Source organism: Grus americana, chromosome 14 (genome assembly GCF_028858705.1).
Source record: "Grus americana isolate bGruAme1 chromosome 14, bGruAme1.mat, whole genome shotgun sequence".
NCBI classification, from domain to species: Eukaryota; Metazoa; Chordata; class Aves; order Gruiformes; family Gruidae; genus Grus; species Grus americana.
The window spans coordinates 21,748,329-21,774,107 of NC_072865.1; the positions used below are offsets into that span (position 1 = coordinate 21,748,329).

Here is a 25,779-nt window from a genome sequence, read left to right on the forward strand (position 1 = left end):
TGGGGCTTTTGCTCTCACACGAAGGTGCCCGTTGTCACCCACCCCCACTTCCTATCTGCCACAGCCGTGTATTTTAGCCCTTCTATCTCAGGAAGCACTGGAAAGCCAAAGTATTGCTGTGTTCCCCCTTCCCCCACCCCAGGTTTTGCTACCTCAAAACTTACTGGCTGTGCAAAAGGGATGAACCTACACACTCACTCCCCAAGCAACCCCTCCCCCAGCAAGCATAAAGCTTATTTCACACTTTACCAAAGCTAAGTTTTGGCTAAATTAAGCCCAAACACTCTGCAGACTACTGCTGGGCAGCAGGAGCAGAAAGCAGTAGCTTCGCACTCCCCTTTGAAAACTGAAGTTTGACATCTGCTGAAGGGAAAGGGGCTGGAGGAAAGCAGGTTTCCTGCAGGGGAGAAGCCCCTTCTCTCCGCTTCAAGGCCTTCTACTAGAGCCAGCATCTTACCCTGATCACGGCTCTCCCTGGGGAAGATCAGGGAAAAAGATAGAAGCGGTTTGGGTGTTATTTTTACTGCCAAGTCAGGGATCAGTCCTGAACCACCATCTGAAATGATGCTTGCTGGAATGACCCCAGCCCCAGGAGCCTGCAGCCACCCTGGGAACCACTGAGATCCCCTGCAAGGGAGGTGTGAGTCCACTTTTAGCCAAATGCTGCCTTAAAACCAGGAATCAGTACCATTTGGATTAATCGGTGGACAGAGTGGTTTCACTCATACCAGAGGCAGCTTTGCTTGATGAGCAGACACCCAAACATCACATCCCTCCAGGGGCATCAGCTGGCAAAGATGCAAGTCTCCAAAGAAAGACAGATGGGGCTGGCCTGGCTGCAGGCTCCGGCAGGAAGGATCCTGCCACCAGCCCCTTGCACCACACCGCCCTGCTGCACCGCAAGGATGGCACAAGCTGATCCAGCAATGCCACCACGCGCTCAGGATCTCTGCCACTGTTTGCGATACCCTGCTAGCAAGAGCATGTTGCTGCATGCAGTCTTCAGAGGTCTGACTCCTTTCCACCTCCGTCATTAAGTTAGCAACCCGAGTGTTTGTAACAAAGTGTTATTTATTAGAATATTACATTGCACTTAAAAAATAAGAGAGGTCTGACCCTGTCATCTTGACCTACATGAAGGATGCAGGGCCAGACCTACAATAAATATAAATACTATGTACAGTTTATCTAAAATAAATATATAATTTAAAATGAAAAATGTCTTGTTAAATAGCTGTTACCCTCCCACCCCTCCTGCGCCTAAGAAAGCCCCGAGCCCAGTCTTGTCACCTTTCACAGTTTGTTCCTCGGCACGCACCTCAGTGGATGAAGAGCTGCTGAAGAGCCCCTCTGCCACCGGCTGGCCGCTCCCACCTCTGTGCGGCCACCCAGCCGGCTAACACTTCTCCCAAGTCCCTCTGTCCCAGAGATGGCCACGAAGCTCCCTGCAGTGACACCACTGCCTGACCAGCCCTGAAGCGGGTGCTGTCCTGCTGATCCAGGGAGCTTCCACCGCACTGCAGGCTCCCAGGGATGGCGTTGGCTCCGTGGCTCTTGCTTCTTCCAGGAGGTAGAAGTGCATTAGTGCCAACCCCTGCAAGACAGCATCAGGACAGCTCACAACGCAGCCCTGGGCCACTCTGCCTGCGGAGCAGTTGCTGCATCGCAGGGCCAAGGTGCCTGTCCCACCCAGCCCAGCGGGACACCCCTCACAGCCACCAAAGCCCCAGCAGCAGCAGCCGCTCACTGCCTTATGGGACTGGACCCAGGCGGATGAGAGCCAGAATGCTGGGGGAGTGGTAGCTAAGCATCTCACCTCATGTCCACCATGCTTCCCTAAGCAACCTCAGCACTTTTCCCCTGTGGACGTATCCATCCCGATAATCCCCCAGGGCAGAGGGGACAATGATGAAAACGTTGTGCTGAATCCCCTTCCCCAAAATTCAACACCTATAAACAGCTAAAGATCCTCCCCCAATACTATTACCAACATTACAGAAATTCTTTGAAGGCATTACTTCATCCTCACAAAGTATTGAGGTTTTTTTGGTGGTGGGGTTTTTTTTGTTTTGTTTTGTTTTTTTTTAAAGAGAGAAGTAGCTGTAATATGTATGGACACATCCAACATCAGGGTTTGGACCAGATCAGAGGAAGTCTGCAAGCTTTCCAGCACCCAGCCGCAGCCACGTGGCCACCCCGGGGGCAGAGCACACCCCACCGCCCAGCCGAGTAACATCAGACAGGGCTGGCAGCAAGATCCCCCTGTGCCCAGCTGCAAGGCATTACATTGGTATAAGTAATAACCAGAGTGGGAGTGAAAAGGAAGGAGGTTTTTTTATATATATAAATAGAGGCAATATCTAAGGAGGGGAAGTGACTCAGAGGGTCAGAGAGCGAGCAGAACAAGTGGGAAAAAAACCAGAAGCAGCTTCCCCACTGCCAAACATCCCCAAAGCATGCAGCAACAGGGCAAAGCAGGGACTTAAGGTTAGAAAGAAGGAAGTGGTGGTGGTGTCAGGAGACAGGGGCTTGAGCAGAAAGGGGAGGCAAGAGGGCTGGAGCCCCACAGGGCAACCCAGGCTCTCAGGCCAAATCCAGCAAGCTGCTTCTCCAAGCTTAAACTGCCTTGAACGCCTGCCTGGCTCTGGCACGGGACCCACGTAGCAGTCCCAGCCAGCACAAACAAGCAGAGCCCCCAGATGCGCACCAGCCCCACGCCCGGCCAGGGGCTCACCTCGCCAGCACCCGGCATCCTCAGTGATTCACAGTGATGCCCAGCTTGATTTTCTCTTCGTTTTCTACATCGTAGACACCCCTCTTGTGACACCTGTGAGGCCAAGCAAAGAGATGCTCAGAGCACAGAGAAGTCCCTGCCACCCTCCCCTGCACATGGTCTTCCCAGGGACGCGGATCCGACAGCTTGGCACCGACCCACCCACCTGAGCATCAGCAGAGCTGCGATGATGACGAGACACAGGGAGGACAGGACAACAGCAATGACAGCCAGTGCCGTCGTGTGGTCGTACGCACTGGGGGGGTGCTCCACAGGCAGCGAGAGGCCGTGGCATCTCTCTCCGTGATATCCGGGCTGGCATCTGGGTGAGAAGAAAAGTCTTAAAGCTGAGCCAGCTGAGATCTCCTCTTGCTGGCAGTCCCGAGCCCCCCGTGCAAGGGCCCAACTTCATGACAGCTTCCAGGCAGAGAGAAACTAAGCGGTTCAAGGAGCTACGCGGAGCCTGATCCCTGCAGATTGCAGGGCGTGAGATCTTGTGGGCACCATAAGCCAGGGAGCTATTATCTTCCCCAGGCTCCAGGCGCAGGGCTGTGTGGCTCAGAGGATTGATAGCAAAGAACAAAGCCTCTTATGTATCTGCCAGCTCAACCTCTGCCCACGTCAGCAGGGATCAAACATGCACCCCTGGGTATCTCCCGCGGCAGCAGTGCTGGATCCAGGTGCCCTGGCAATAGGCAAATGCTTTCTCCTCCGCTCACCTTGCCTAGTCTCTGCTTTCTACCTGCATCCCATGGCAGTGGGAGAGGGGGTACACAGGTCTGTCCTTTAGCAGGGCCAAGGGACAGCACGGGCACGGCTTTGGCAGGCTGTCCCTAAAGGCACTACCTCCAATCTGCCTCGCTGGTGCCACAGCCAAGATGCTCCTGCCTGCACCAGTACCTCCCAACAGCCACAGGAGCCCTGAGCTCTCAGCCAAGGCTGGCAGCAGCGGGGTTACAGAGTCAGGATGGGACCTCAAAACCACGCCTGTGGAAGACCTTAGCTGTGAGACCCCAGTCCCTGCTCACCATCCTCCAAACCCCACCACCACAGGTCTCTGTGCAGCAGCTCAGCCAGAGCTCACTGCGCTGCCGAGGGGACGCTGGGTCTAAGTCCATGACGGGTTTTGGCGGGGGATGGACATTGCTCAAGAAGCACAAGGAAGAGGCCGAGTCAGAGCCATCCCTGCGTGGACAGGGAAAATGCACTAAAAATATCTCCTTCGCTCTTCCTCTGCCCGGCCTGGAGAATTGAAGGAACCGTGACTAAGGCTCCCCCGGCACAGGCACACGCCAGCGACTCACATGCAGGAGGGAGCTCCCAGCTCGCGGATGTATTTGCATTCACCGTGAATACAGAAATCCTTGTACTTCCGCAGGCACGGGTCTCTCTTCTTCCCCTGGCCTTTGCCTTTTCTTCTTTTATTCCCGTTCCCTTTTTTCTTGGGTGTAACCAGGCCTTGAGGCTTTGACAGGAAAGCAACTGGAAAATAATTTGGGAAGGAGAAAACAGCAATCAGTTCACCTCCGTGCGTCAGCTGAAGGGAAGGCAGAGCAGCAAACCCCAGGCTGCTGCAGCCAGCTCAGCCCTGGCACTCCTGCAGCCTTTTGTGCAGCGATCTGCCCCCGAGCAGAGGAGGTTTTTCCATTTTATTTTTTTTTCCCCCAGCTTCTCACAAATATCATGGCCTTTCCAATTCATAAGAACAATTCTCAAGGAAAGAAAGGAAAGGAATCAGGGTGGGGGGAGGACGGGAACAGAGCTTTATGCATCTCAAATGTTGTATTCTATGCACCAGTTTCCACTGAACACAGAAAATTGCTAATTGCCCTTTATCTAGCTTTTATTTCACTGATGAGTGCGGTCTTTTGTAAGACCCTATTCATGGCTCTGATGAACTCTCCTTCCTGTGGGTACAAGGATGGCTTGCACACCCAGAACAGGATTAAGAAAGCAAGCCTGGCTCAGGTTTTGGTTTTGCAGAGCCAGAGATGGCAAGGGCAGCATTCCCATGAATTACAAAGGTATGTTTTAATTGCGGCACGGAGACCGCAAGGCCAGCTCCCTGCTGGGCTGGTGGGAACGAGAGCACTGAGCTCCTTGTCTGGACATGGACCAAAACCAGCAATGTTACTGGAATAGTTCTAAGACATGCAGATGCCCAGAAAATCAGCCCCCAGCTTGATCTCGCAAGAAGCCAAGATGCTAGAGAGCTCTCACTGCTCCAAGAGGGATGTTTCAGCTCCTCCTGAACCACAACACTTAACTCCAGTGAGTCTGGGGAAATACGAACTACTAAGCCCTGCACCGCTCAGGGAGGAGAGGGCAGCTGAGTCTGACCTGGCGAGCTGTAACCTGCCCAATTCCTTCTCAGCCACTTCCTGACATAGCCAAGCCCGTCTCCTCCTCCCTGGCGAGGGCCTCTCGTGCTGCAGCACACCAGTTACACACCTAAGTTATTTTGTGATTTTGACATCCTTCATGCTACGCCTGGAGAAAACCGATACTCCAGGAAACTCTGTGGCTTGGAGAAACCCCCAGATCCGGGTGAGGCCTGGGGCTGTCCCCTCCCCTGCGGGTTATCTCCCAGCCACAGCCAGCAGACACACAGTGCTGCTGACCCCCTGCAAGCCACCTCTGCTGTCACCACCCCTCCTCCATGGGGCTCTGTCCCTTAGGACAGCCAGAAAAGATGTAGAAGATCTTGCTGGTAGGAAAATTGGTCCATCCCAGGTGGGCAGGGGGATGCGGCTGCTCTCCCCCTACTTGGGCACCCTGGGGACTACAGCACAGAGGAAGGTGCCTTCGACAAAAAAGGGCAGATTTTTCTGACTGTAGCCCAGCTCAAGGCATCAAGAAAGTGCTCTGAGAGACAGCAGCATCAATAACCAAATATCCCCCATCCCCTCAGCCTGTCCCACAGATGAGAGTCAGCCCATGCCTGCCAGATCGCTTGCTCTTAAGACGGGGTCCCCTCCTCAGGGGGATGCACGGATGAGCAGGCGGGAGCATCTCCCTCCCAGCAGGAGGGGAAACAGCGTTTCCCGGGGAATTTGTTCTCTCGGATGCGAGGGAGTCAGCCCGGTTTTGCAGGGGTTTTCCTCACGGTCTGATGGCACAGCCAGAAAGCAAAGAAAAACACGGAAAAAAGGAGAGTGAACTGTACGGGGCGGAGCACGCTCCTCCGGGTGCCAGGTTACTGATCTCAGCACGTCACATGTGCAAGGCACAAGTACAGGTCACCCTCCTCAGCCTGCGACGGGCCCCCTGTCCCACCCCACGAGAGTCCCCGGGACACTCTCTGGTCCCGAGCCGGGGGACAGGAGCCAAACACGAATGCCCAGCGAGCCTAACAGAGTGACAGTGTCCCCAACGCCCCCGTGGCGGGGACTGCCGGCTGACTAACCCTGCCCAGGTATGAGGAGCAGCCGTGTGTAGGCGGCGGGTGAGTCACAGCGATCCCCTCACCGGGGGCCGCAATCCCGAAGGCAGCACTGGCCCACCGGCCCCACACCTGCGGGCGGGGGCTGCCGTGCCCCCCAGAAGGGCTCTGCCTTCCATCTGGCCAAGGAGGGAGTTGGGGGCCCGGGGAGCCTTGGGACCCCCGTGTGAGGGCTTCAGGGACTCAGACAGCCCCTGGCACAAGGCGAGGAGCTGCCAAAGCCCAGTTGCTTCGTGCTAGCGCCCCACGGGCTGGCCCCACTCGGGGCTGCTGCCACGGGCGCTCGATACTCGGGAACCGGGGGCTCCCCCGCAGCTCCCTCCGAAGCTGAGCCGGAACTGCTACCGCAGCATCCGCGGGGCTGAGCCAAGCCGAGCCCAGCCCGGCCCCTCCGTGGCCCCCCCCCCCCCCGCCCCCGGTCCAACCGCCCCCAGCCCGCCCCGCCCGCCGCCCCGGGACCAACCGCTCCGAGCCCCCCTCCGGGACCCCAGCCGCGACAGCCCCCCCCCCCCGCCACCCCCGCGCGGAATCCCCAGCCGCCCCAAGGGCCCCGGCGGCGGCTCCGCCCGCCCGTACCTCTCGGCAGCTCGCTGAGGTCGTCCCCCGAGGCCGCTCCGCCGCCCTCCTTCTCCGGGCTGCCGCCGAGCAGCGGGGCCGTGGCCGGGACCGGCGCCCCGCCGCCCTTGTGCAGCACTTCGTTGTGGAGCTCGTCCCCGCCCAGCCCGCCCGCCGCCGCCGAGCACACTGCGGGGAGAGGGCACGGTCAGGCGGAACGGGCAGACCCTGCCCGGGACCCCCACACGCATGACCGGGACCGCAGCCTCGTTGCCCGTGACCGGGAGCCCCCCACGCGTGACGGGGACTGGGCTCGATTTTTCCGCCTGCCCCTACCCGTGCCCCTCCACTCGGGACCTGGGCCGTGCCCGCGTTGCCCAGGACCACCCCACCACACGCGCCCGGGACACCCCACGCGTGCCCGGCGCTGCAGATGATCCATTGCCCGTGCCCAGGACCCTCCCCACGCGTGTCCGTACCTGCCGCCAGCAGCGCGTGGATCAGCACCACCCGCCCGTCCATGACCCGCGGGCACACGCGTCCCAGCTGCCGCCGAAGCTCCGCTCGGCCCCACACCAGCAGCCACTCTCCAGCGGCGCGGCCCCGCGGCGGGTAGAAAGCGGCGGGGCGGGGCGGGGCGGGGCTGCCCGGCCGTCCCGCCCCCGGGAAGGGCTTCCCCGGCCGCCGCGGGGGGGGTCCCGCCGGTCGGAGCCCTCCGGAGTCCGCCGGGACGGGGGGCGGTCGGGGGCCGTGGGCGACCGCTCGCTCCGGGGCTGTTGGGGATGGCGGGTCCCTTTCTCCGGGGGTGCCGGGATGGGGGGGGCGCTCATCAGCCACCCCCGCACCCGTAGCACCCCCCTGTCCCCAGCCTGGAGCACCCAGCCCTGTGGGCCTGGGCTCCGTGGTGGGGAGCACGGGGGAGCCGGTGATCCCTTCAGGGCTGCGCTAAAGCTGCGGAGGCGAGAAGGCGGCTTGAGGAGAGCAGACTGGAAACTTTATTGACTGGTCTCAGGCAGGGGAAGGAGAGGGGGGGATCATGGTGCGCGCCGCGGCACGCTGCCCACAGGGCATCCGCCAGCTGGTGGGACTAGTGCCAAAGGTGCCCTGGGAGGGTTTGGGAGGAGCGAGTGCCCCCCGCAAGAAGAGCATCAGGAAAGAGGCAGGACCTCACAGTTCAGAGCTAAAACCCCCTCCTGGACTTGGCGATGGAGTGACACCCTGATAGGGGACAGACTTCCAGCCACGTGCCACCCCGTACTGGCAATGGGAGAGGGGTGGCGGTGGCAACCCGAGGTGATGTCAGAGACCCTTTTTTCCACGAGGCCACCTTTGTGCCCCGATGGAGAGCCTGACCAGTTCAGTCACAGCTTCATCTCGCAATCCCCTCCTAGTCGGCTGCTGTTCTTGTCTCCTCTGTCCCACTCCGCGGCCGTTGTGTTTGGGGGCTGCCAGCGCTTCTCTGTCCCTTTTACTGCACTGGCGACCGCTTGTTGTGTTTGGCTTTGTTCTCAGCCCAGGTGACAGCCCAGAAAACACTGCTGATGGCAGTATTGGGCAAGCGCAGAGTCTTGTCCCAGCTCACGTTTGGGTTGACTGCAGCCGCTTGCCGGCTCCTCGAGGTCCCGAGCCCCCAGCCCCGCTGCCGGTTTGGATTCAGCAAGGCATGATTAAGTATTCCTGCCATTGTTGTCACTGTCTCCAAGGAATACCACCAGATTTGGCAATCCCCCCATTCACGCCCTCCTTCTTGCTCAGACTTGACTTCTGTAATTGTTTGCTGGACGTTTTTCCTTCCGCCTCCTCCGGTCATCAGCAGCCCAAAAGACTTTGGTAGCAGAGCGAGGTGGGTCAGTGGCCTGGCTGAGGGGTGCATCCCTGGAGACCCCTGTGCAGTGGCTCCCTGGTCGGTCCCCACAGGGAAATGGGATTTTGCCCCCTGCCAGTTCCCCGCCACATCCCCAAGGCCGGGTGTGTGCAGGCAGCGTGCGCGGGCAGCGTTTTCTGGCTGACCTGGCACCGCGGGAGAGGGAGGCACCATATCACGTCAGCTGCCAGGGAGGCTGTTGGCACAGAGGGCTGGTAGCGGGCAAGGGAGGGGGATGGCAAACTGCCGTTCCTGCCTGCCTCCTTGCCTCTGCCTCCCACTGCCTTCCTGCTGCCTGTCTCCCTGCCTCTGCCTCGCTGCCTTCTGCTGCCTGTTCCCCTCTGTCTCCCACAGCCCCCGCAGCTGCCCCCTGCCCACCTCCTGCAGTCACCCACAGCCTCCCTGCCTGCACCCCGCTGCCAGCCATGCACCTTTCTGTGCCGGGGGCTGTGCTGGGGCAGCCACCACGGGAGGGGGAGGCAGACCCCCGGGAAGGTTTGGGTGCCCTGGAGCCTCCCTGGTTCTCCTCATCCATGGGTCCTGCTGCTGGGGGTCTCCAGATGGTCCCCACCCCAGCCAAGGGCACCCGCCCTGCGCTGCGGCGCCCACCTTGGGCACACGCTGGTATCGTAGCGCAAACAGCCTGTCGGGCAAAAAGAGCATGGCTGGAGGGGCAAGGGGAGCGCAGCTTCGGGGGGCAAAGGCCGAGGGAGAGGTGGGTGCCAGGATCTGGCCCTGTGGGTAGCATCTGTCCCCCGGGAGGGTGGCCCTGGGGAGCACTCTAACAGTGTTTTGGGGGCAGGAGATTGGGGTGCAGGGCAAGGGCACAGGGCAGCCCACCAAGGCCACCCCCAAGTCCCCAGGCCTCCACACGGGTGAGGGGGACTGGGGTGGGGGGACCTGTGGCAGCCCCGAAGCTGGGGGAGGGCAGGCATGGCAGAGCCATGAGATGGCTGCCCAGATAGGCCCCCCCAAAGTGTGACCCCCGCCACCGTCTGACATCCACCGTACTGTTTGACCCCCCACATGCAATGTGACCCCCTGCCATGCTATTCCCCCCCACCCCACGTGAGTCCCCCTGTGCCATATGAGCCCCCCATGCTGTGTGACCCCCTCCACACCATGTGACCTCAATGCCGTGTGACCCCCCCATCTGACCCCCACTGCACTGTGACCCCTCCCCATGCCATGCGACATCCCCCAAGTTGTGTGACTTCCAATGCAATGCGCTTCCCCCCACGTGTGACCCCCCCACCCCCACGCCACGGACCCCCACCATGCCGTGTGAGTCCCCATCACGGTGCGTGAACCCCCATCACTCCACATGACCCACACCACACTGGGTGACCTTCCCACACAGCGTGCCCCCCCACCCCGCAGCGTGCAGGCTCCCGCACCCAAGCGAAGCAGGATCTGGGCGTTGACCCCAGCCCCGACCCCTCCCCGGGCTCCGCTCCCCCCCCCCCGCCACCACCCTGTCCCCACCCCACACGTCTCCCGGAGGAGCTGGGGGTCTCTAAGGAACCGGGGGTGGCCTAACCCGAACTCGGTGCCACACAGCCGGCGGGTGCCTCGGCACCCGGGGTGCCCTGGCTTGGCCCCCGCCATGCCGCAGCTGCTGCCTTCACCTCTCCTGCCTGCGCGAAAGGGGGGCAGGATGAGGTCGGCCCCATCGCGCAGCTGCTGGTGCTGGAGTGGAGGTAGTTGTGGGGCTGGCAGGAGCCCCGGGGGTCAGCTATGGGGCAGGGGACGGGCACGGGGGAGGCTTGGTTGTACTTTGGCATGGTGGGGTTGACGGGGAGGGGTCGTGTCGTCCCCCGCCTCCCCCGGGGCCAGATCCAGCACCAGCAGCTCCTCAGCCTCAGCTCCCGGCCCGGGGTCCCGGCAGGTACCCGCACCCCAGGGACCGGCACGCGCCCCCCCCCGCTCCCCCGAAACGCGACTGGGGCCGCGGTGGCGGCTGCTCCGGCGGCTCAATCCTGCCCAGGGCCGGAGGGTGCCAGCACAACCTGCCCGCGCCGGCCGGGTGTTTGTGTCGCCCACCGCCGTGTTTGCACTGCACACAGCCCGGCTGTTTGCTGCGCCGAGCCGAGGGAGCCCAGCCCGGTGGCGGCGGCGGGCACGCCGCAGGCAGGGCAGGCGCGGGGCGCTGCTTCCCGCCGGCAGCACCGCGGGGGCCGTGCCGCCTCCCGGCGGGGTGATGCAGCTGTGCCCGCACCCTTCCTCCTCGCACACAACTGCAGCGCTCGCTCGCCCTCCGCAGCCCTGCCGCGCCCCTGGCCCTCGCCGGGAGCCCCCGGCAGCCCCCTCTTGCCCCGCTCTGGATTTCCCCGGCGGTGCCGCGTCCCCGCACGTCCCTTTCCCGTGCGGAGCTGCCGCGGGGCCGTGCCGCCCCTCCTGCCGCGGGCACGGGCACCCCGGCGCGGGCAGTGACCCCGCCGCTGGCTGTCCCGGGTTGGCCTCGCCGTCCCCTCGCCAACGCCTCGCGAGGTGCGGGAGGGCGTGGGGACGTGCTGCTCCCCCGAGAGCACCGGCGCAGCTTTGCCCACGCGGGTCACTAGAAGGAGGCGGGGGCGTGCCCCGGTCTCTGGCCCCGGTGGGCAGCCAGGGGTGGCAGGAGCTGGCCACGCTGGGAACCGCGGGACTGGCCCCGGTGTTTTGAGATCATTGTTTTGGGCTCAGCTCCCGTGTATTGGTTTTTGGCCAGTTTAAACTGGTTCGCAGCTTTTATAAGGTGTGGGATGAGTGGGATCCTGCAAGTGCCGGCAGCTCCAGAGGGGAATCCACACTTCTGACTGCCAGTGCTGGTGGCCGTGCGAGCCCACATGCCCGGGGTGGCCAGCGCAGCTCTCCAGGTGGCAGGCACCCACTCACAGCCGAGACCAGAGGGGAGCAACCCTGAAGCTCCCTACCAGGCTTTAGGCTGCAGCATCTTCCCCTCCAGCATGGCCCCAGCGGCCAAGCGAGCCGGTGCCGCCCTGCAGCGGGAGGAATGGGGTGACACCACCTGCCCACTGCTCTTCATCCAGCTCAACCAGCTCTTCAGCACCCCAGCAGGGCTGGAGTGGAGAGAGACGGCCAGGTAGGCACGGCTGCAATGGCCAGGCTGCCTGGTGATGCTTTGGGAAGCCCAGCCTTCAAAAGCCCAGCTCCGATGGAGCCCACAGCATCTCCCAAGGCTGGTGGTTCCTCAACCTCAGCCACAAAGCAGGGCTGCTTGCTGCCCTCTGCCCCTGCCAGTGTCTGCACTGCTTCTGCCTGGCTTAGAGTCACTCATCTCATGGGAGAGGGCAGGGTGTCGGGCAGGGTGCAGGCAATGACCCTGCATGGGCACAGCACCCTTTCTTCTGCTCCTGCCTTTGCTGCCTCTCCAAGGCTCCAGCTGGGACCGGGACGGTGTTTTGATGCTCCCCAGATCCGGCTGCCTGGCACATCTCAGGAGGCGACCGGGGGGGTAGGTCAGGGCAGGCTTGACTGGCGATGATGGGACCCAGTGGAGAGGAGCTGGGTGAGCTGGGTGCTGATGTGGGGCAGGAGCGTGGCTGGGATGTCCCCACACCCCACCTCTCTGCAGCTTGGCAGGGGCACAGGGACATGGGCTGTGGGGGTCTGGGAGCAGCAATGGGTCTGCCCCAGGGGTTGGAGGGTCTGGCTGGTTGCACAACCACCAGGCTGGGGCTATGACAGCTCTCCCCAGCATGCAGCCCTCTTCTCCCCGGCGTGGCTGCCTGCCAGCGGGAGCCTGTTCTGCCAGGGCACGCTCTCCCCGTGCAGCACGCAGAGCCACCCCGCAGCAGCGCGCCCACCCATGGGGACAAAGGGAAGCTCTGTCTGTGCCCAGCATTAAAATATTTGGCACAGCCTGAGCACGGCAAACAGCTCCAGACACTTCTGTTTTGACTCCAGCAAGCGCTGCTAATGGCAGGGCGACCCCCAGTCGCAGCACAGCCTGGGGATGGGTGGGTTTGGAGCAGCCCTGCGGAGGACTGGGGGATACTGGTGGGTGGCAGATGGGACATGAGCTGGCCATTTCCTGGGCTGCATCAATGGTCGAGGAGGGGATGCTGCCTCTCTGCCCTGCTCTGGTGGGACCCCCCTGGGGCACTGCGTCCAGCTCTGGGGTCCCCAGCACAAGGCAGACATGGAGCTGTGAGAGCGGGGCCAGAGGAGGCCACCAAAATGGTCCGAGGGCTGGAACAGCTCTGTGATGGCTGAGAGAGCTGGGGTTGTTCAGCCTGGAGAAGAGGAGGCTCCGGGGAGCCTGGACTGAGGCATTTCAGTATATAAAGGGGGCTTATAAGAAAGACAGAGAGACTTTTTACCAGGGCCTGTAGGGACAGGACAAGGGGCAACGGTTTTAAACTGAACGAGGGTAGATTTAAGTTGGACATAGGGAAGAAATGTTTTACGATGAGGGTGCTGAGGCCCTGGCACAGGTTGCCCAGAGAAGCCGTGGCTGCCCCTGGCTCCCTGGCAGTGTTCAAGGCCAGGTTGGATGGGGCTTTGGGCCACCTGGGCTAGTGGAGGGTGTCCCTGCCCATGGCAGGGGTGGGACTGGGTGGGCTGTGAAGGTCCTTTCCAACCCAAACCCATCTGTGATCTCATGACTGGATCAGGAGATTGGAGGGTGGTGTGGGTCAGCAAGAATGGGGACGTGACTGCTGAGGCTGCCTACCTGCCCCTGCTCTGTGAGCCCACTGCAGCTCCCTCTGAGCCCCCCCAAACCCTTCCCTGCCTGTGCCAGCCCCATGCCAAGCTCAGAGATGGACCTAAGCTTCAGCTCTCGCTGCCTGGCACAGGGCGCAGGACTACCCTGCCACTGACACTGCACATCTCCCCGGGCAGGTGGATAAAGTTCGAGGAGAAGGTGGAGGATGGCGGGGAGCGCTGGAGCATGCCCCACGTCCCAGTCCTCCGCCTGCACAGCCTCTTCCAGCTGAGGATGTGCCTGCAGAAGGGGACAATGCTCCTGGATCTGGATGCCCCCAGTTTCAAAGAAATAATCGGTATGTGGGGAATGTAAAGGTCACTTCCTGGGATGGGCTGATCACCAGAGAGGGACTAGGACACCAGGAGGTCCCTATATAAAAGCACCGATACATGATAGGGTACCTGGGGTGGCTGGCTGCTGCTCTAGCAAAGTGGGCTTTTCCTTGGGCAGCCCCCGCACTGGGCAGGGAACCAGGGGGACTCAGGACTGTCCCCATCCGTGTTGCAGACAACGCACTTTCTGGGCAGCTCGAGGAAGCAGAGCTGCAGCCTGAGCTGAAGGAGCGTCTGGCAGCCCTCCTGCTCCAACAGCCACGGCACCAGCCCACCAAATCCCTGCTGTGGCGCCTCGCTGAGCTCAGCCTCTCTCCCTGCCAAGGTAGGCACGGTGCCTGGCCATGGGTGGTGACATGGCCATCCCACCGGGCATCCCTCTGCTGCCACCAGCCTGGAGCAATACCTTTGCTTGCACATGGATTTTGCTGTTTGCTCTCTTTCTTTACAGGGAAGGCTGAGCCCAGAGCCCAGCTCTCCGAAACGCCTCTTAAGGAGCAGGTAAGGCAGGATGGAGCTGGGCTGAGAGCAGCTGCTGCATCCTGAGTGTCCAGCTGCTGCATCCCTTTCCTTTCAGCTGAGAAACCGATTTAAGAAGAAGATCCCACCAGGGGCTGAAGCAGCCCATGTTGCTGTCGGTGAAGTTGAATTCCTGGAGAAGCCCTTCACCGCCTTCATCCGCCTCAGGCGAGGAGTGGCCCTCGGCTCGCTGGCTGAAGTCACTCTCCCCAGCAGGTAAGTGGTGGCCCTACACCCCCCTTCGTCCCTGTATCCCCGCTCCCTCACACACAGGACAAGGCTTTGCTCGGCAAAAGCAAAGGGTACAGCGCCCACTGCCATGTGCAGTCCCAGAACCCTGGCTCACTGCTTCCCCTCCTGCTTTTCCCAGCTCCTTAGGAGCATCCCGGGAAAGGCTGATAGTGGAGCATCTGTTGGGCATCCTGGGGCGGACATCCCCTGGGTTATCCTCACCTGGGGTCTACATTCACCCTCCTCCTTAGGAGGGTCTGGATGCTCTGCACTTACTGCCTGGGAGCGTGGGGGCTTGTGGCTGGGAAGGGATGCAGGTTTGCAGGAGCCTCTTGCCTGCCTGCTGCTCTCCTGAGCGGTGGGGTGGCTCTTGTGGCACTGTTGGTGTAGGGGGAAAGGAGCAGGGCAGGAGGTGTTTCTCCGTGGTTGAGGAACAAATAATTTGAAACTGTAAGGGGAAATGGTCAGTGCGCCCCTTGCGCTGGGGACTTCCTTAGGGAGCGTGTGGAGGAGGCAGGCGGGGATCAGGAGGGACATTGCCACCTCCTGGTCACTCTGCCCAGAGCACCCATCCTCCGGGAGCTGGGTGGAGCAGGACATCAGTCCACCTCCTGCTCTCTCCTTGGTGGGAGATGGGTGGCAGGTCCCCAGGGAGCCCCCGCGGGTCTCGAGGGGCTCACGACCAACCCCTTGCCCTGTATTTTCCTCCCCCAAACAGGAGAGGAAGGAGAGCTTGTCACTACACATCCCTTTGCCCATGGTGCCGTCCCCTTTGCCTGCCACCCGGGCTGTCCTGTGGGTGCAGCCCCTGTCTCGGGCCTATCTCCCACCCAGGTCCATCTCTAGGATCTTAAGGTTTTCCCATTGCCTTGATGAAGATGCCTGGGTGAAAGCAATCCCAGGTGGCCACCATCACCTCCCAACCCCCCCTAGCAGGCTCTGGGAGGCCTCCAGCACTGATACCCCACATCAGGGCTGCAGCAGGTCCTGTCAAGCCACCTTCAGCCCCGCTTATGCTGTCAGAGGAGTTTCCCTGCCCTCCCTCTGGAGGTTTGCTCGGGGTACCATCACTGGAACTGTTCCGCAGCCTCGGTGTACCAGGACTGTAACTGTTTTTGCCAGTTTTGGAAAGGAGTGGAGGGCTTGGCTAAATATTTGGATGGCCTGTCCCTCTGGAGACATTATTTTGCAGCACCCTCTGAGGTGTGGGATTTTAGCCACATTCAAGGACTCCGAGCCCTCTTTCCAATCTCCTCCTGTGTCCCAATAGTCCTATTAAACCTGCTGGCAAGCTCTCCTTCCTGATGCTGATGGTCCTGCATCCTGCCTGCAAGCAAGATTCCCATAAGCATGACCCCATGGACAGCCCCAGTCAAGAGCTCAACCCCACAGACATCCCCAGCTGAGGCTGTCTCCTTCTCTGCCCCAAAGACCTGTGTGTGTGTCCCCAACCCCTGCCTGGATTTCTGCAGACCCTGTGATCCAGCTGGGGTCCTGGTGTCTCATGGTCTCCCGTGGGGTTTCCTTGCAGCGTGCAGCAGACACATGTCTGGTCTTCTGCCCCTGACCCCCCCACTTAGGGTGGCCACCCCTTAGGGTGGCAGCAGCCCCCCATGCCTGCTCAGCCACTATCCCCAGCATCCCCGCAGCACCATGGTCTCCCCCAGGAGAAGCATCCCCCAGTGAGGAGAGGGCTGCTCAGGAGACGCACTGTCTCGCCTGCAGGTTCCTCTTCATTCTGCTGGGTCCCCAAGCCAAAGTGAAAGCCTACCACGAGGTTGGCAGGGCCATGGCCACGCTGCTGACAGATGAGGTGAGCCTGGTGCAGCACCCATGGGTGGGATGGGCCTGGGATGAGGCCTAGGCTGAGGGCACCAGGGCTCCTCTCCTCTGCAGACTGCAGCAGGGGAGGCAGAGGATGGGGCAAGCTGGTGGCCTCCCTTGCCCAGGATAAGAAAACAAAGGTTTGGGGTGGGTCTGTAGGATGTAGGCACACCCATTGCACTGAAGTGGATGGGTGCCTGTCTTGGTGATGACTGCAGGCTGGGAGGAAGGCTCCAAGTGGCTGAACGCAGGGATGTGGTGGCTAAACCACGGCATCTCCCCGCAGCTCTTTCAAAGGGTTGCCCGGCAGGCTGAGCACCGAGAGGACCTCATCACCGGAATGGAGGCATTCCTGGATGAGCTAACTGTGCTTCCTCCTGGGAAATGGGACCCCAGTGCCCGAATTCCTCCACCGAGCTCTCCACACAGGAGGTAGGCTGGAGGGAAGGAACCCGCAGCCTCTGCCAGCCCCTCTGCAGGGTCCCAGGTGGAGACCTCTGCCATAACATTGAAATCTCCATCTCCATGGGCATGAAGCCACTCAGGAGCCAACCTTTGCCAGTGAGATCCTCCCAGCTAAGCCCCTCTGCAGCTCTGGCTGATGACCGCAGCTCCGGTCCCCGCTGCAGTCCCACTTGGCAAAACCGCCCCATGTGCCCTTCAGGCAGGAGCTGCTGGGAATGCTGGGTTTCAGCACTCAGATGTGGAACTCATCCTCTGAGCAGGACACCTCCGGCTCTGCCCAGCCCCTCCACCAAAACTGGTCCCACTGGGGCTGGCTCCAGGGCTTGCTGGAGGAGATCATGGTTGGGTTGGAAGGGACTTCTGAAAATCATCTAGTCCAACCCCCTGTCTCTCCTCTTCCTCCTGATCTTTCTCCTCTTCCTCATTATCAGGGGATATATGAGGTCCCCCAGCCCTGCTTGCACCCCTGTCCCTCTCCATCCTCCCTGTCCCCTCATAGTGTCCCCTAGACGCAGCTGGGTCCTGAGGGCTGCAACCTGAAGCCTGTCATCTCAGGCTCTGGTCTGCCACAGGACCACCGTGCACCCACTAGATCGGCAGTCCCATGGCAATGGGGACATGGCAGCAGCTGGGGCCAGAGCCGGCCTGGGGAACCCGTGCTCCAGGGAGGAGCTGGAGAGGACGGGCAGGTGGGTGCCTGGAAGGACAACGGTGGTGGGAGGTGCAGTGGGATGCTGAATTCAGGGCAAGGCACTGGGTCTCCCCAGCATGAGGCCACCATGTCCAAACCGCTCTGGGCTGGTGTGTCCTGGGGAAGGGACCGTCCCCTGCCTTGCAGCTCTCTCAGGGGTGATGGCCGACTCGGGGGGGGGCTGCTCTATGATCTCCCTCCACTGCCCCAGGCTTTTTGGGGGGCTGCTGCAAGACATCCGGAGGAAGGCGCCTTGGTACGGCAGCGACTTCTCTGATGCCCTGCACCCCCAGTGCCTCTCAGCAGTGCTCTACATCTACCTAGTGACGGTCACCAATGCCATCACCTTTGGGGGCATGCTGGGCGATGCAACTGCCAACATGCAGGTCAGCGCAGCTGCAGGGTGCCACATGCCAACCCCATTCGGCCCGGCCCGTGGGTCTCCTGGGTGCCCACCTCCCACTGGTGCCCGGGGAGCCAGCAGTTAGTTCCCCCAGGGCATCCTGAGCGTTGCTCGAATCCTGCATCCTCCCCCAGCCTCTGTGGTCCCGAGTGCTGACCCTGCATCCTGCAGTGCAGGGAGGTACGGGCGGCCGCCTGCAGCTGTGCCGCTGCAGGGGACAGGCTCGGGACCCCCATCCCCGCCACATGCCTCGCACCTGGCACCCCTCCCCTGCATTTCAGGGGGTGCTGGAGAGCTTCCTGGGCACGGCCTTTGCTGGCTCCATCTTCTGCCTCTTTTCCGGCCAGCCCCTGACCATCCTGAGCAGCACTGGCCCCGTGCTGGTCTTTGAGCGCCTCCTCTTCTCCTTCAGCCAGTAAGTACCCTGCCAGGGATGGTTCCTGGGGCCACCTGGCTGGGGCATGGGCCACCATCACACCAGGTGGGTGTCGTTGTTGAGGCTTTGGGTCACCCTTCCTACCAGGGACCACAGCTTGGACTACCTGGAGTTTCGCCTCTGGATTGGGCTCTGGGTGGCCTTTTTTGGTGTGGTCTTGGTGGCCACTGAGGCCAGCCACCTGGTGCAGTACTTCACCCGCTTCACTGAGGAAGGCTTCTGCGCCCTCATCAGCTTGATATTCATCTATGACTCCTTGAAGAAGATGCTGAGCCTGGCGGACACCTTCCCCATCAACTGGCAATACCGGCTCGACAACGTCACCTCCTACAGCTGCGTCTGCAACTTGTCCAGCCCTGGTGAGCCCAAGCAGCTGCAGGACTGGTGGGGAGCAGGGGGCTGCCGCCCTGGGACCCCACTGGGACCCTGCCGCCCAGCTAGATGGGGGAAGGTGCTGCGGGAGGAGGAGGAGGCTGCTCGATCCCATTCTCGCCTGCCTGACCATGTTGGGATGGGGGACGCCAGGGGGTGGAGGCGGGCAGCTGGATGGGTTTGCGCTGCCATTTCTAGCTAGGTCTGTAAATCAGAGGGTGTTTCCTGGGACCTGCAGACGTGTCCACACTGATTCTGCAAACGGGACCCACACTGTGTACCAAAGGTATCAGTGCTGGGCACAGTCGGGGGCCAATGGTGCCTCTGAGTGGCTGGTGCTTCAGCCAAGCCTTTTGCAGGGGTGTCCCCACTTGGTGCTCCCTGGGCATCAGCTGGTGCCGGGGCCTCAGGGGTCCCATGGGGGCCCTTGGGGAGAGCCTGGGGAACCGCTCTAATGGCAGAGCGGTCCATCATCCCCATAGTGCCGGCACCCTGACCCCCCCCATCCCCTCGCAGGTCACAGCTCTGCAGGGAATGACACACCGCTCCCCTCGTCCCTGGCCCCCTGGCAGGTACAGCCCTTGCTCCCAGGTGGGTGGGCGAGGGGCTGCCGTGGGTCCAAGGTGTCCGTGTGTGACCCCTCCTTGCTGCCTGCCCTGTCCCCGCAGCCTCCCGCCGCCCTGGCTGGGCTGAGCAGGACCCAGTGCCTGGGTCGAGGCGGGCACCTCCTGGGGACCAGCTGCCAGTATGTGCCCGATGTCACCCTCGTCTCCTTCCTGCTCTTTGGGGGCACCTTCCTCTCCTGCACTGCTCTCAAGCGCTTCAGGAGCAGCCGCTACTTCCCTGTGGGTGTAAGCATCCTTCAGCCACCCCAGTGGCATGGCCACCTGTCCTCACAGTGTGGGGATGGCTCTGGGTGCTGCAGCCCAGGGGTGCTCCTGGGGCAGTCCCCCACCCCAGCCAGCCCAGGCCAAGCCCTCTCCACCTGCAGGTGCGGAAGCTGGTGAGCGACTTCGCCATCATCCTGGCCAGCCTCGCCTCCTGTGCTGTTGACGCTGCCCTGGGCCTGGAGACCCCCAAGCTCCTTGTCCCCAGCGAGCTAAAGGTGCCGGCGGGGTGGGCATGGCGCTGTCAGGGAGTGGGTCTGTGCCCCCCACAGTGGCCATATCGACATGCTGCTACTGTTGGTCCCACCGCTGTGCCCCAGCAAACAAGAAGGGGTTGAACCGTAGCCAATCCCATGCTCTGTAAATAACGTGGCTTGGTCCTGGACTAACCACGTCATGGTACAGCTCACGCTGGAGCAAGAGCCGCAAGCTCAAGTCTGGGCTTGGGCTCCCCGCCCTGGGTGTGGAGTGGGGCTGGCAGCACCTCAGAGCAGCCCGTGCTTGCTGCCACCTCCTTGGGCTTGCCATCATCAGTCCTCAATGCATCAACCTCTTCCACCTGCTCCCAGGGGCAGGTGCCCGGCTCCTGGTTTGAGGTGCCCAGGAGTGACCCCCCACTTCACCACAGCCGGGGTGTCCTCTTGCGGGGCTGGGGGGTCACACTGCCCAGGAGCATCCCCAGGATGAGAGAAGATGCTCTTCCTCTCCCCAGGTGGAGCATCCCTGGGTGCCCGCAGGGCTCCAGCCTGGGCACCTGGGGCTGGTCCCATCACCTGGCTGTGCTGCAGATCCCACAGGCGGGTGGCAGCTGCCGTGACCCTTCTGCTCTCTGCAGCCCACGAACCCAGTGCGAGGCTGGATCATCTCCCCCTTTCGAGCCAACCCATGGTGGGTCTGCCTGGTGTCTGCGGTGCCGGCTGTCCTCGTCACCATTCTCATTTTCATGGACCAGCAGATCACAGCCGTCATCCTTAACCGCAGGGAGTACAAGCTGCAGGTGAGCAGGGCACATGAGATGGGCAGAACCCAGCCAACGGGGAGGACCCGGGTCCCAGCTGGACCTCATGGGCCGGGGGGCAGCCAGGGGAGAGCGGCACCCTGAACTGGCGGGCAAGGTGGGGAGACTCCACTCCCATCCCTCTGATGGTTCTGGGGAGATGGCTCACCCCCAGCCCTGCTGCCTCTCCCATTGCAGAAGGGAGCAGGCTTTCACCTGGACCTCCTCTGTGTCTCCCTCCTGATGGTTGTCACCTCTGCCACCGGCCTCCCCTGGTACGTCTCGGCCACCGTCATCTCCCTGGCGCACATGGAGAGCCTGAAGAAGGAGAGCACAACCTCAGCCCCTGGCGAGCACCCCGAGTTCCTGGGCATCAGGTATGCAATGAGCCCGGACCCCTCTCTGGAGGACCCCCTGCCTGTGGCTGTGGAGCTTGGGGACCCCCTGCCCACGGCTTTGGAGCCAGGGGACAGGGACATGCCCGCGCTGGCCAGCAGACCCAGCTCTGGCGCTGCTTGCGTCTCCCTGGGGATGCCACCAGTCCCCATGGCCATCAAAGTTGAAAAGACCAGAAACCCCGGGGGCTGGGCAGAGGCTGCGGGCTCCTGAGGGACCCCAGGGCATCCCTGACCCCTGCGCTGCCTCCCGCAGGGAGCAGAGGCTGACTGGCCTGGCTGTCTTCATCCTGACGGGGGTCTCTGTCTTCATGGCACCCATTCTCAAGGTAGGGAGCCTGGCCGCTGGCTTTGGCCTCTTTTCCGAGGTGAAGGGGTGGCCATATCCCGCAAGGCTGGGGAGTTCCTAACCTCACCGTCCCTTGTCCCGTCGATCCGTCATGGGGAGCCGGGCTGGCAGGTGGGGAGCTGTGCGCTGCGTGGGAAGAGGCTGGGCAAAGGGTTTGGCTTGAGTGCTGCAGGGCGGCCAGCACACCAGCCGCTGCTGCCCTGTGGGCATCGGGGTCCCCTGCAGTCCCCAAACACACCCCACCACCGCCCTCCACACCGCCACGGGGGGGGCGAGCCTGGCTGGTGTTGGCTCTCACCCGCCGCTGCTGCCACGTTAGGCAGAGACCCCCCAGTGTACCCTGGCCGCATCTAGATTACGTGGGGGTGGGCAGGAGGTCCCTTTTCCTCCAACTCTGTCCTCACCTCTGAGGATGGCCTTGTAAAGCCCTTGATACAGTCCTCCACAACATTCTTACCTGCAAATTGGAAAGATATGGGATTGATGGATGGACTGTCAGATGGATCAGGAATTCGCTGGATGGCTGTGACCAAAGAGTTACAGCCAGCGGCTCAATGTCCAAGTGGAAACCAGTAACAAGTGGTGTCTCTCAAGGGTCACTACTGGGATCAATACTATTTAATATCTTCATTGGTGACATAGTGGGATTGAGTGCACCCTCGGCACAGCTGCAGATTACGCCAAGCTGAGTGGTGCAGTTGACACGCCTGAGGGAAGGGATGCCGTCCAGAGGGACCTTGGAGGACATGGGCCCATGTGAAAGTCATGAGGTTCAACAAGGCCAACTGCAGGGTCCTGCACCTGGGTGGGTACAACCCCCAGTATCAATACAGACTGAGCGATGAATGGATTGAAAGCAGCCCTGCGGAGAAAGACTTGGGGGTACTGGTGGGTGACAAATGGGACATAAGCCAGCAGCTTGCAGCCCAGAAAGCCAAGCATCTCCTGGGCTGCATCAACGGCAGTGTGGCCAGCAGGTCGAGGAGGGGATGCTGCCTCTCTGCCCTGCTCTGGTGGGACCCCCCTGGGGCACTGCGTCCAGCTCTGGGGTCCCCAGCACAAGGCAGACATGGAGCTGTGAGAGCGGGGCCAGAGGAGGCCACCAAAATGGTCCGAGGGCTGGAACAGCTCTGTGATGGCTGAGAGAGCTGGGGTTGTTCAGCCTGGAGAAGAGGAGGCTCCGGGGAGCCTGGACTGAGGCATTTCAGTATATAAAGGGGGCTTATAAGAAAGACAGAGAGACTTTTTACCAGGGCCTGTAGGGACAGGACAAGGGGCAACGGTTTTAAACTGAACGAGGGTAGATTTAAGTTGGACATAGGGAAGAAATGTTTTACGATGAGGGTGCTGAGGCCCTGGCACAGGTTGCCCAGAGAAGCCGTGGCTGCCCCTGGCTCCCTGGCAGTGTTCAAGGCCAGGTTGGATGGGGCTTTGGGCCACCTGGGCTAGTGGAGGGTGTCCCTGCCCATGGCAGGGGTGGGACTGGGTGGGCTGTGAAGGTCCTTTCCAACCCAAACCCATCTGTGATTTTGTGGTGGAGAAACCAGAGACCAAGGGTGCCTGGTCTTCCCTCTCCCTTTTTTTGTGGGTGGCAAGATACAGGGCAGTGAGGTGTCTGTGGGCTTTGGGAACCTCTCGCAGGGCAACTCTTCTTGCCTCTCTAGCCCCAGGATGAGTCTGGTTTGGTCCTTCATGCAAGGACCCATCTCTCCCTGTAATCGCCCCTGCCATACCCGTGGCAGTCCCAGGACTAGCAGTTACCTCCGGCCTTGAGCATGTGGATCAATGCTTCTTCTCAAATGGCCCTTGCGTGATGCTGGGGAAACCAACCCAGCCCCAGGCAGTCCCTGAGTCCCTGGTGGAATCCGTGGGATCAGCAAATGATGCCCATCTCCCTCCTTGCCTGCCTGGGCTTGGGAGAAGACCAAACCATGCTGAGCAACACAGAGGGCAGGAGCCAGTTTGCAGTTGCAGAGGAGGTAAAAAGGAAAGTGGTGTGCCGGAGAGGCAGGACCCCCCTGGCATTTATAGATCCTGAGCCAAAAGCCATATCTCCAAGTGGCTTGGCATCATGTTCGCTGTCTCCAGCCTGGATTGCTCCCACCACGTGCTGAAAAACAAGGCAAGGAACTCAGCGCATGTTTCCCCTCTCTGAAGACTGTGATGTCCCCGCATGAGCAGCATAGCTGGGAGCTTGTCCAGGCTTTAAAGCCCTCGAAGCCATAAGATGAGCAAAAAGCCATGAAATTAAACTGGGCTGTTGGAAATGAAGGAAGCAAGTGCTGCAGCCATGCGTCCAGGCTTTTATACAGGAGAGGATGCTCAGGGAGCGCAGCCCCCTCGGGGAATTGCACCTCACTGAGCCCTCGCCCCATGTTTTGCAGCACATCCCGATGCCAGTGCTGTATGGGGTCTTTCTGCACATGGGGGTGGCAGCGCTGAATAGCATCCAGGTGAGTGGGGGCTGGTTTGGGGATGGGCGGGTTTGCTTGATAACAGCTCTCACTGCACAACAGAGCCTGGATTTTAGCTCTGCACGATGTGCATCCTGGCATGGGTCTGTCCCCTGCCAGGCCTAGGACAAGGAGGGACAGAGGGGCCTTTCTGGGGCAAAGGAAAGGGAGGTGGCTGGAATGCCGAGGGGCCTGAGTGACTTCTGCACTGATGGATCAGGTGGTTTGGGAGAAGCGGAGGGACCTGTGGATAACCCAAACTGACTCTCAGAGTCGCAGGAATGTCCCCATCCGGGAGCTGCAGACAAAGCTGGGACCTGCTGGTCCTTTGGTCCTGGCATTGCCGCTGATGTGCCATCTCTGTTCCTCTCCTGAGAAATCCATGAAGGGGAAAAAAAAATCCCCACTCCACAAATATCTACCCCTTTTTTTCCTCTACATGGTACATTTTCCTTGCAATTACCCTGCTCTGGATGACAGGCTGGGAAAGCCTTTCCCTCTGCTTGGTGAATCCCAGGTTGTGCTCTGGCAAAGCCAGCAGCAGTTTCCTGCACGCAGGGAAGGGAATCAAGGCATTGTTATCTCAATTAATCCTTTAAGACCAGCTTGAGTCCTTTCTAGATGTCTGCCTGGAAAGCACTCCCCGGGCCTGGGGCGATGGTGGTACCAGGACCCCTGTTCTGCAGACAAACTCACCTGCCCAGGCATCACGCTGACAGCCAGCGCAGGCGGCAGGAGGGCTGAACGGCAAAAACCAATGCCAAAAACCCGTCCTGCCAGCTTGGGTCCCAACTGGGAGGTGGGTGAGAGCTGCCTGAAAGCTGGGGGTGTGTGACTCACATGCTGTCCTCTCGCTACAGCTCACTGACCGTGTGCGGCTGCTCCTGATGCCGGCCAAGCACCAGCCAGACCTCCCCTACCTCCACCACGTGCCCCTGCACCGGGTGCACCTCTTCACCGTCATCCAGCTGCTGTGCCTGGCCCTGCTCTGGGTCCTCAAGTCCACCATGGCCGCTATCATTTTCCCGGTGATGGTATGACATCCCTTTTAATCGGGCAGCACTGCTTTGGTGCCGGGCTGGGCAGTGCCCACATGTGCCCTGAGCATTGCTGGAGCCCCAGTGCTCACCTTGGGCAAGGGATGCGGGCGCTGCCCTGGGCGGGGGCGCACGCCCTGGCAGGTGGTGTACGTGGGTGCTCAGACCCCCAAGAGCTGGCGGGGCTCCTGCAGGGCCGCAACAAACATGGCTTTACCAGCAGCCTTCACCTCCTGGGTTGGGGCTGGTGAGGCTGTCGCTGCTTTGCAGGCGCCGTGTAAGTATCATCTCCTGGGACCAAGCCGGGAGAGGTGACGTGCTACCTCCCCGGCATTTACCAGGGGGGATGGAGGGGGGGTGTGACAGGGACCACGCCGCCTGTTCCCTGGCCCCCAGCCCCAAGCACCGTGCAATGCTGATCTGCCCTTCGCCCTGGCCCCAGCTGCTGGCGCTGGTGGGGATCCGGAAGGGGCTGGAGCGCATCTTCTCCCTGCACGACCTGAGCTGGCTGGACAGCCTCCTGCCCGAAACGGCCAGGAAGGAGGCGCAGGGGAAACAGCCCGGGAAACAGGAGAGCGACGGCGAGGACGTAGGTGACATCCTGGGCACGACGTGCTTTCTCAGCCATCCCTGGGGACGCTTTGGCGCGAGGGCTGAGCCCGAGCTGCTTGGTGGGACTGCAGCTGGCGCCCGCGGGAGCACGTGCTGGGGGCGCTGCCAGCCTCGTCCCCTCTCACTTCTACCTCCAGGCTGAGCTGATGCATCGCCAAGGACCAGAGATCAACATCTCTGTGAATTAGGACCCGCCGGGACGCAGCGCAGGGCGAGGGGCAGCGGCCGGGCCCGGGCCCAGCCCGTCTGCTCTGCCGGCAGGCGCCATCGACCCTCAGCGTAGCTCTGGGGCCGAGGGACCTTCGCAGCCCGGCCAGGCCGACCCCCACCGCGGGCAGGGGCGTCTCCCGCTCCGCCGGGTTGCTCGGGCCGCCGTCCAGCCCGGTCTCGGACACCCCCCCCGTCGGGACGGGGCCCGTCCCGGGGCCCCC

General features: G+C 61.6%; 2 protein-coding genes across 2 annotated transcripts; one reads left to right on the forward strand and one right to left on the reverse strand.

Annotated features, from left to right (window-relative positions):
- Positions 1 to 951: 951 nt before the first annotated feature.
- HBEGF (heparin binding EGF like growth factor) lies at positions 952 to 7,364 on the reverse strand. Its single transcript, XM_054842190.1, has 6 exons — positions 7,250 to 7,364; positions 6,792 to 6,959; positions 4,078 to 4,255; positions 2,940 to 3,095; positions 2,735 to 2,827; positions 952 to 1,594 (listed from the first exon to the last, which is right to left on the reverse strand). The coding sequence occupies exons 1-5, from the start codon at positions 7,290 to 7,292 to the stop codon at positions 2,755 to 2,757; spliced, it is 618 nt and encodes a 205-aa protein (XP_054698165.1). The 5' UTR covers positions 7,293 to 7,364; the 3' UTR covers positions 952 to 1,594; positions 2,735 to 2,754.
- Positions 7,365 to 11,505: 4,141 nt separating this feature from the next.
- On the forward strand, positions 11,506 to 25,659 carry SLC4A9 (solute carrier family 4 member 9). The gene is made up of 21 exons (XM_054842279.1): positions 11,506 to 11,716; positions 13,480 to 13,640; positions 13,853 to 14,002; positions 14,129 to 14,178; positions 14,255 to 14,412; positions 16,153 to 16,240; positions 16,538 to 16,683; positions 17,289 to 17,405; positions 17,619 to 17,793; positions 18,092 to 18,225; positions 18,334 to 18,621; positions 19,142 to 19,178; positions 19,287 to 19,469; positions 19,610 to 19,723; positions 20,341 to 20,502; positions 20,701 to 20,879; positions 21,154 to 21,226; positions 23,631 to 23,699; positions 24,560 to 24,733; positions 25,179 to 25,325; positions 25,486 to 25,659. The coding sequence occupies exons 1-21, from the start codon at positions 11,580 to 11,582 to the stop codon at positions 25,534 to 25,536; spliced, it is 2,793 nt and encodes a 930-aa protein (XP_054698254.1). The 5' UTR covers positions 11,506 to 11,579; the 3' UTR covers positions 25,537 to 25,659.
- Positions 25,660 to 25,779: the final 120 nt, after the last annotated feature.

Excerpts from the sequence above, each read along its gene's own strand:
- HBEGF (XM_054842190.1), bottom strand. The coding sequence starts at position 7,292 with ATGGACGGGCGGGTGGTGCTGATCCACGCGCTGCTGGCGGCAG. Across the intron at positions 6,960-7,249 it reads CCACGCGCTGCTGGCGGCAG|TGTGCTCGGCGGCGGCGGGC; the intron begins GTACGGACACGC and ends CTCTCCCCGCAG. Across the intron at positions 3,096-4,077 it reads CTGGGAGCTCCCTCCTGCAT|ATGCCAGCCCGGATATCACG; the intron begins GTGAGTCGCTGG and ends CTTCTCACCCAG.
- SLC4A9 (XM_054842279.1), top strand. The coding sequence starts at position 11,580 with ATGGCCCCAGCGGCCAAGCGAGCCGGTGCCGCCCTGCAGCGGGAGGAA. Across the intron at positions 11,717-13,479 it reads GAGTGGAGAGAGACGGCCAG|GTGGATAAAGTTCGAGGAGA; the intron begins GTAGGCACGGCT and ends CTCCCCGGGCAG. Across the intron at positions 16,241-16,537 it reads CCACGCTGCTGACAGATGAG|CTCTTTCAAAGGGTTGCCCG; the intron begins GTGAGCCTGGTG and ends ATCTCCCCGCAG.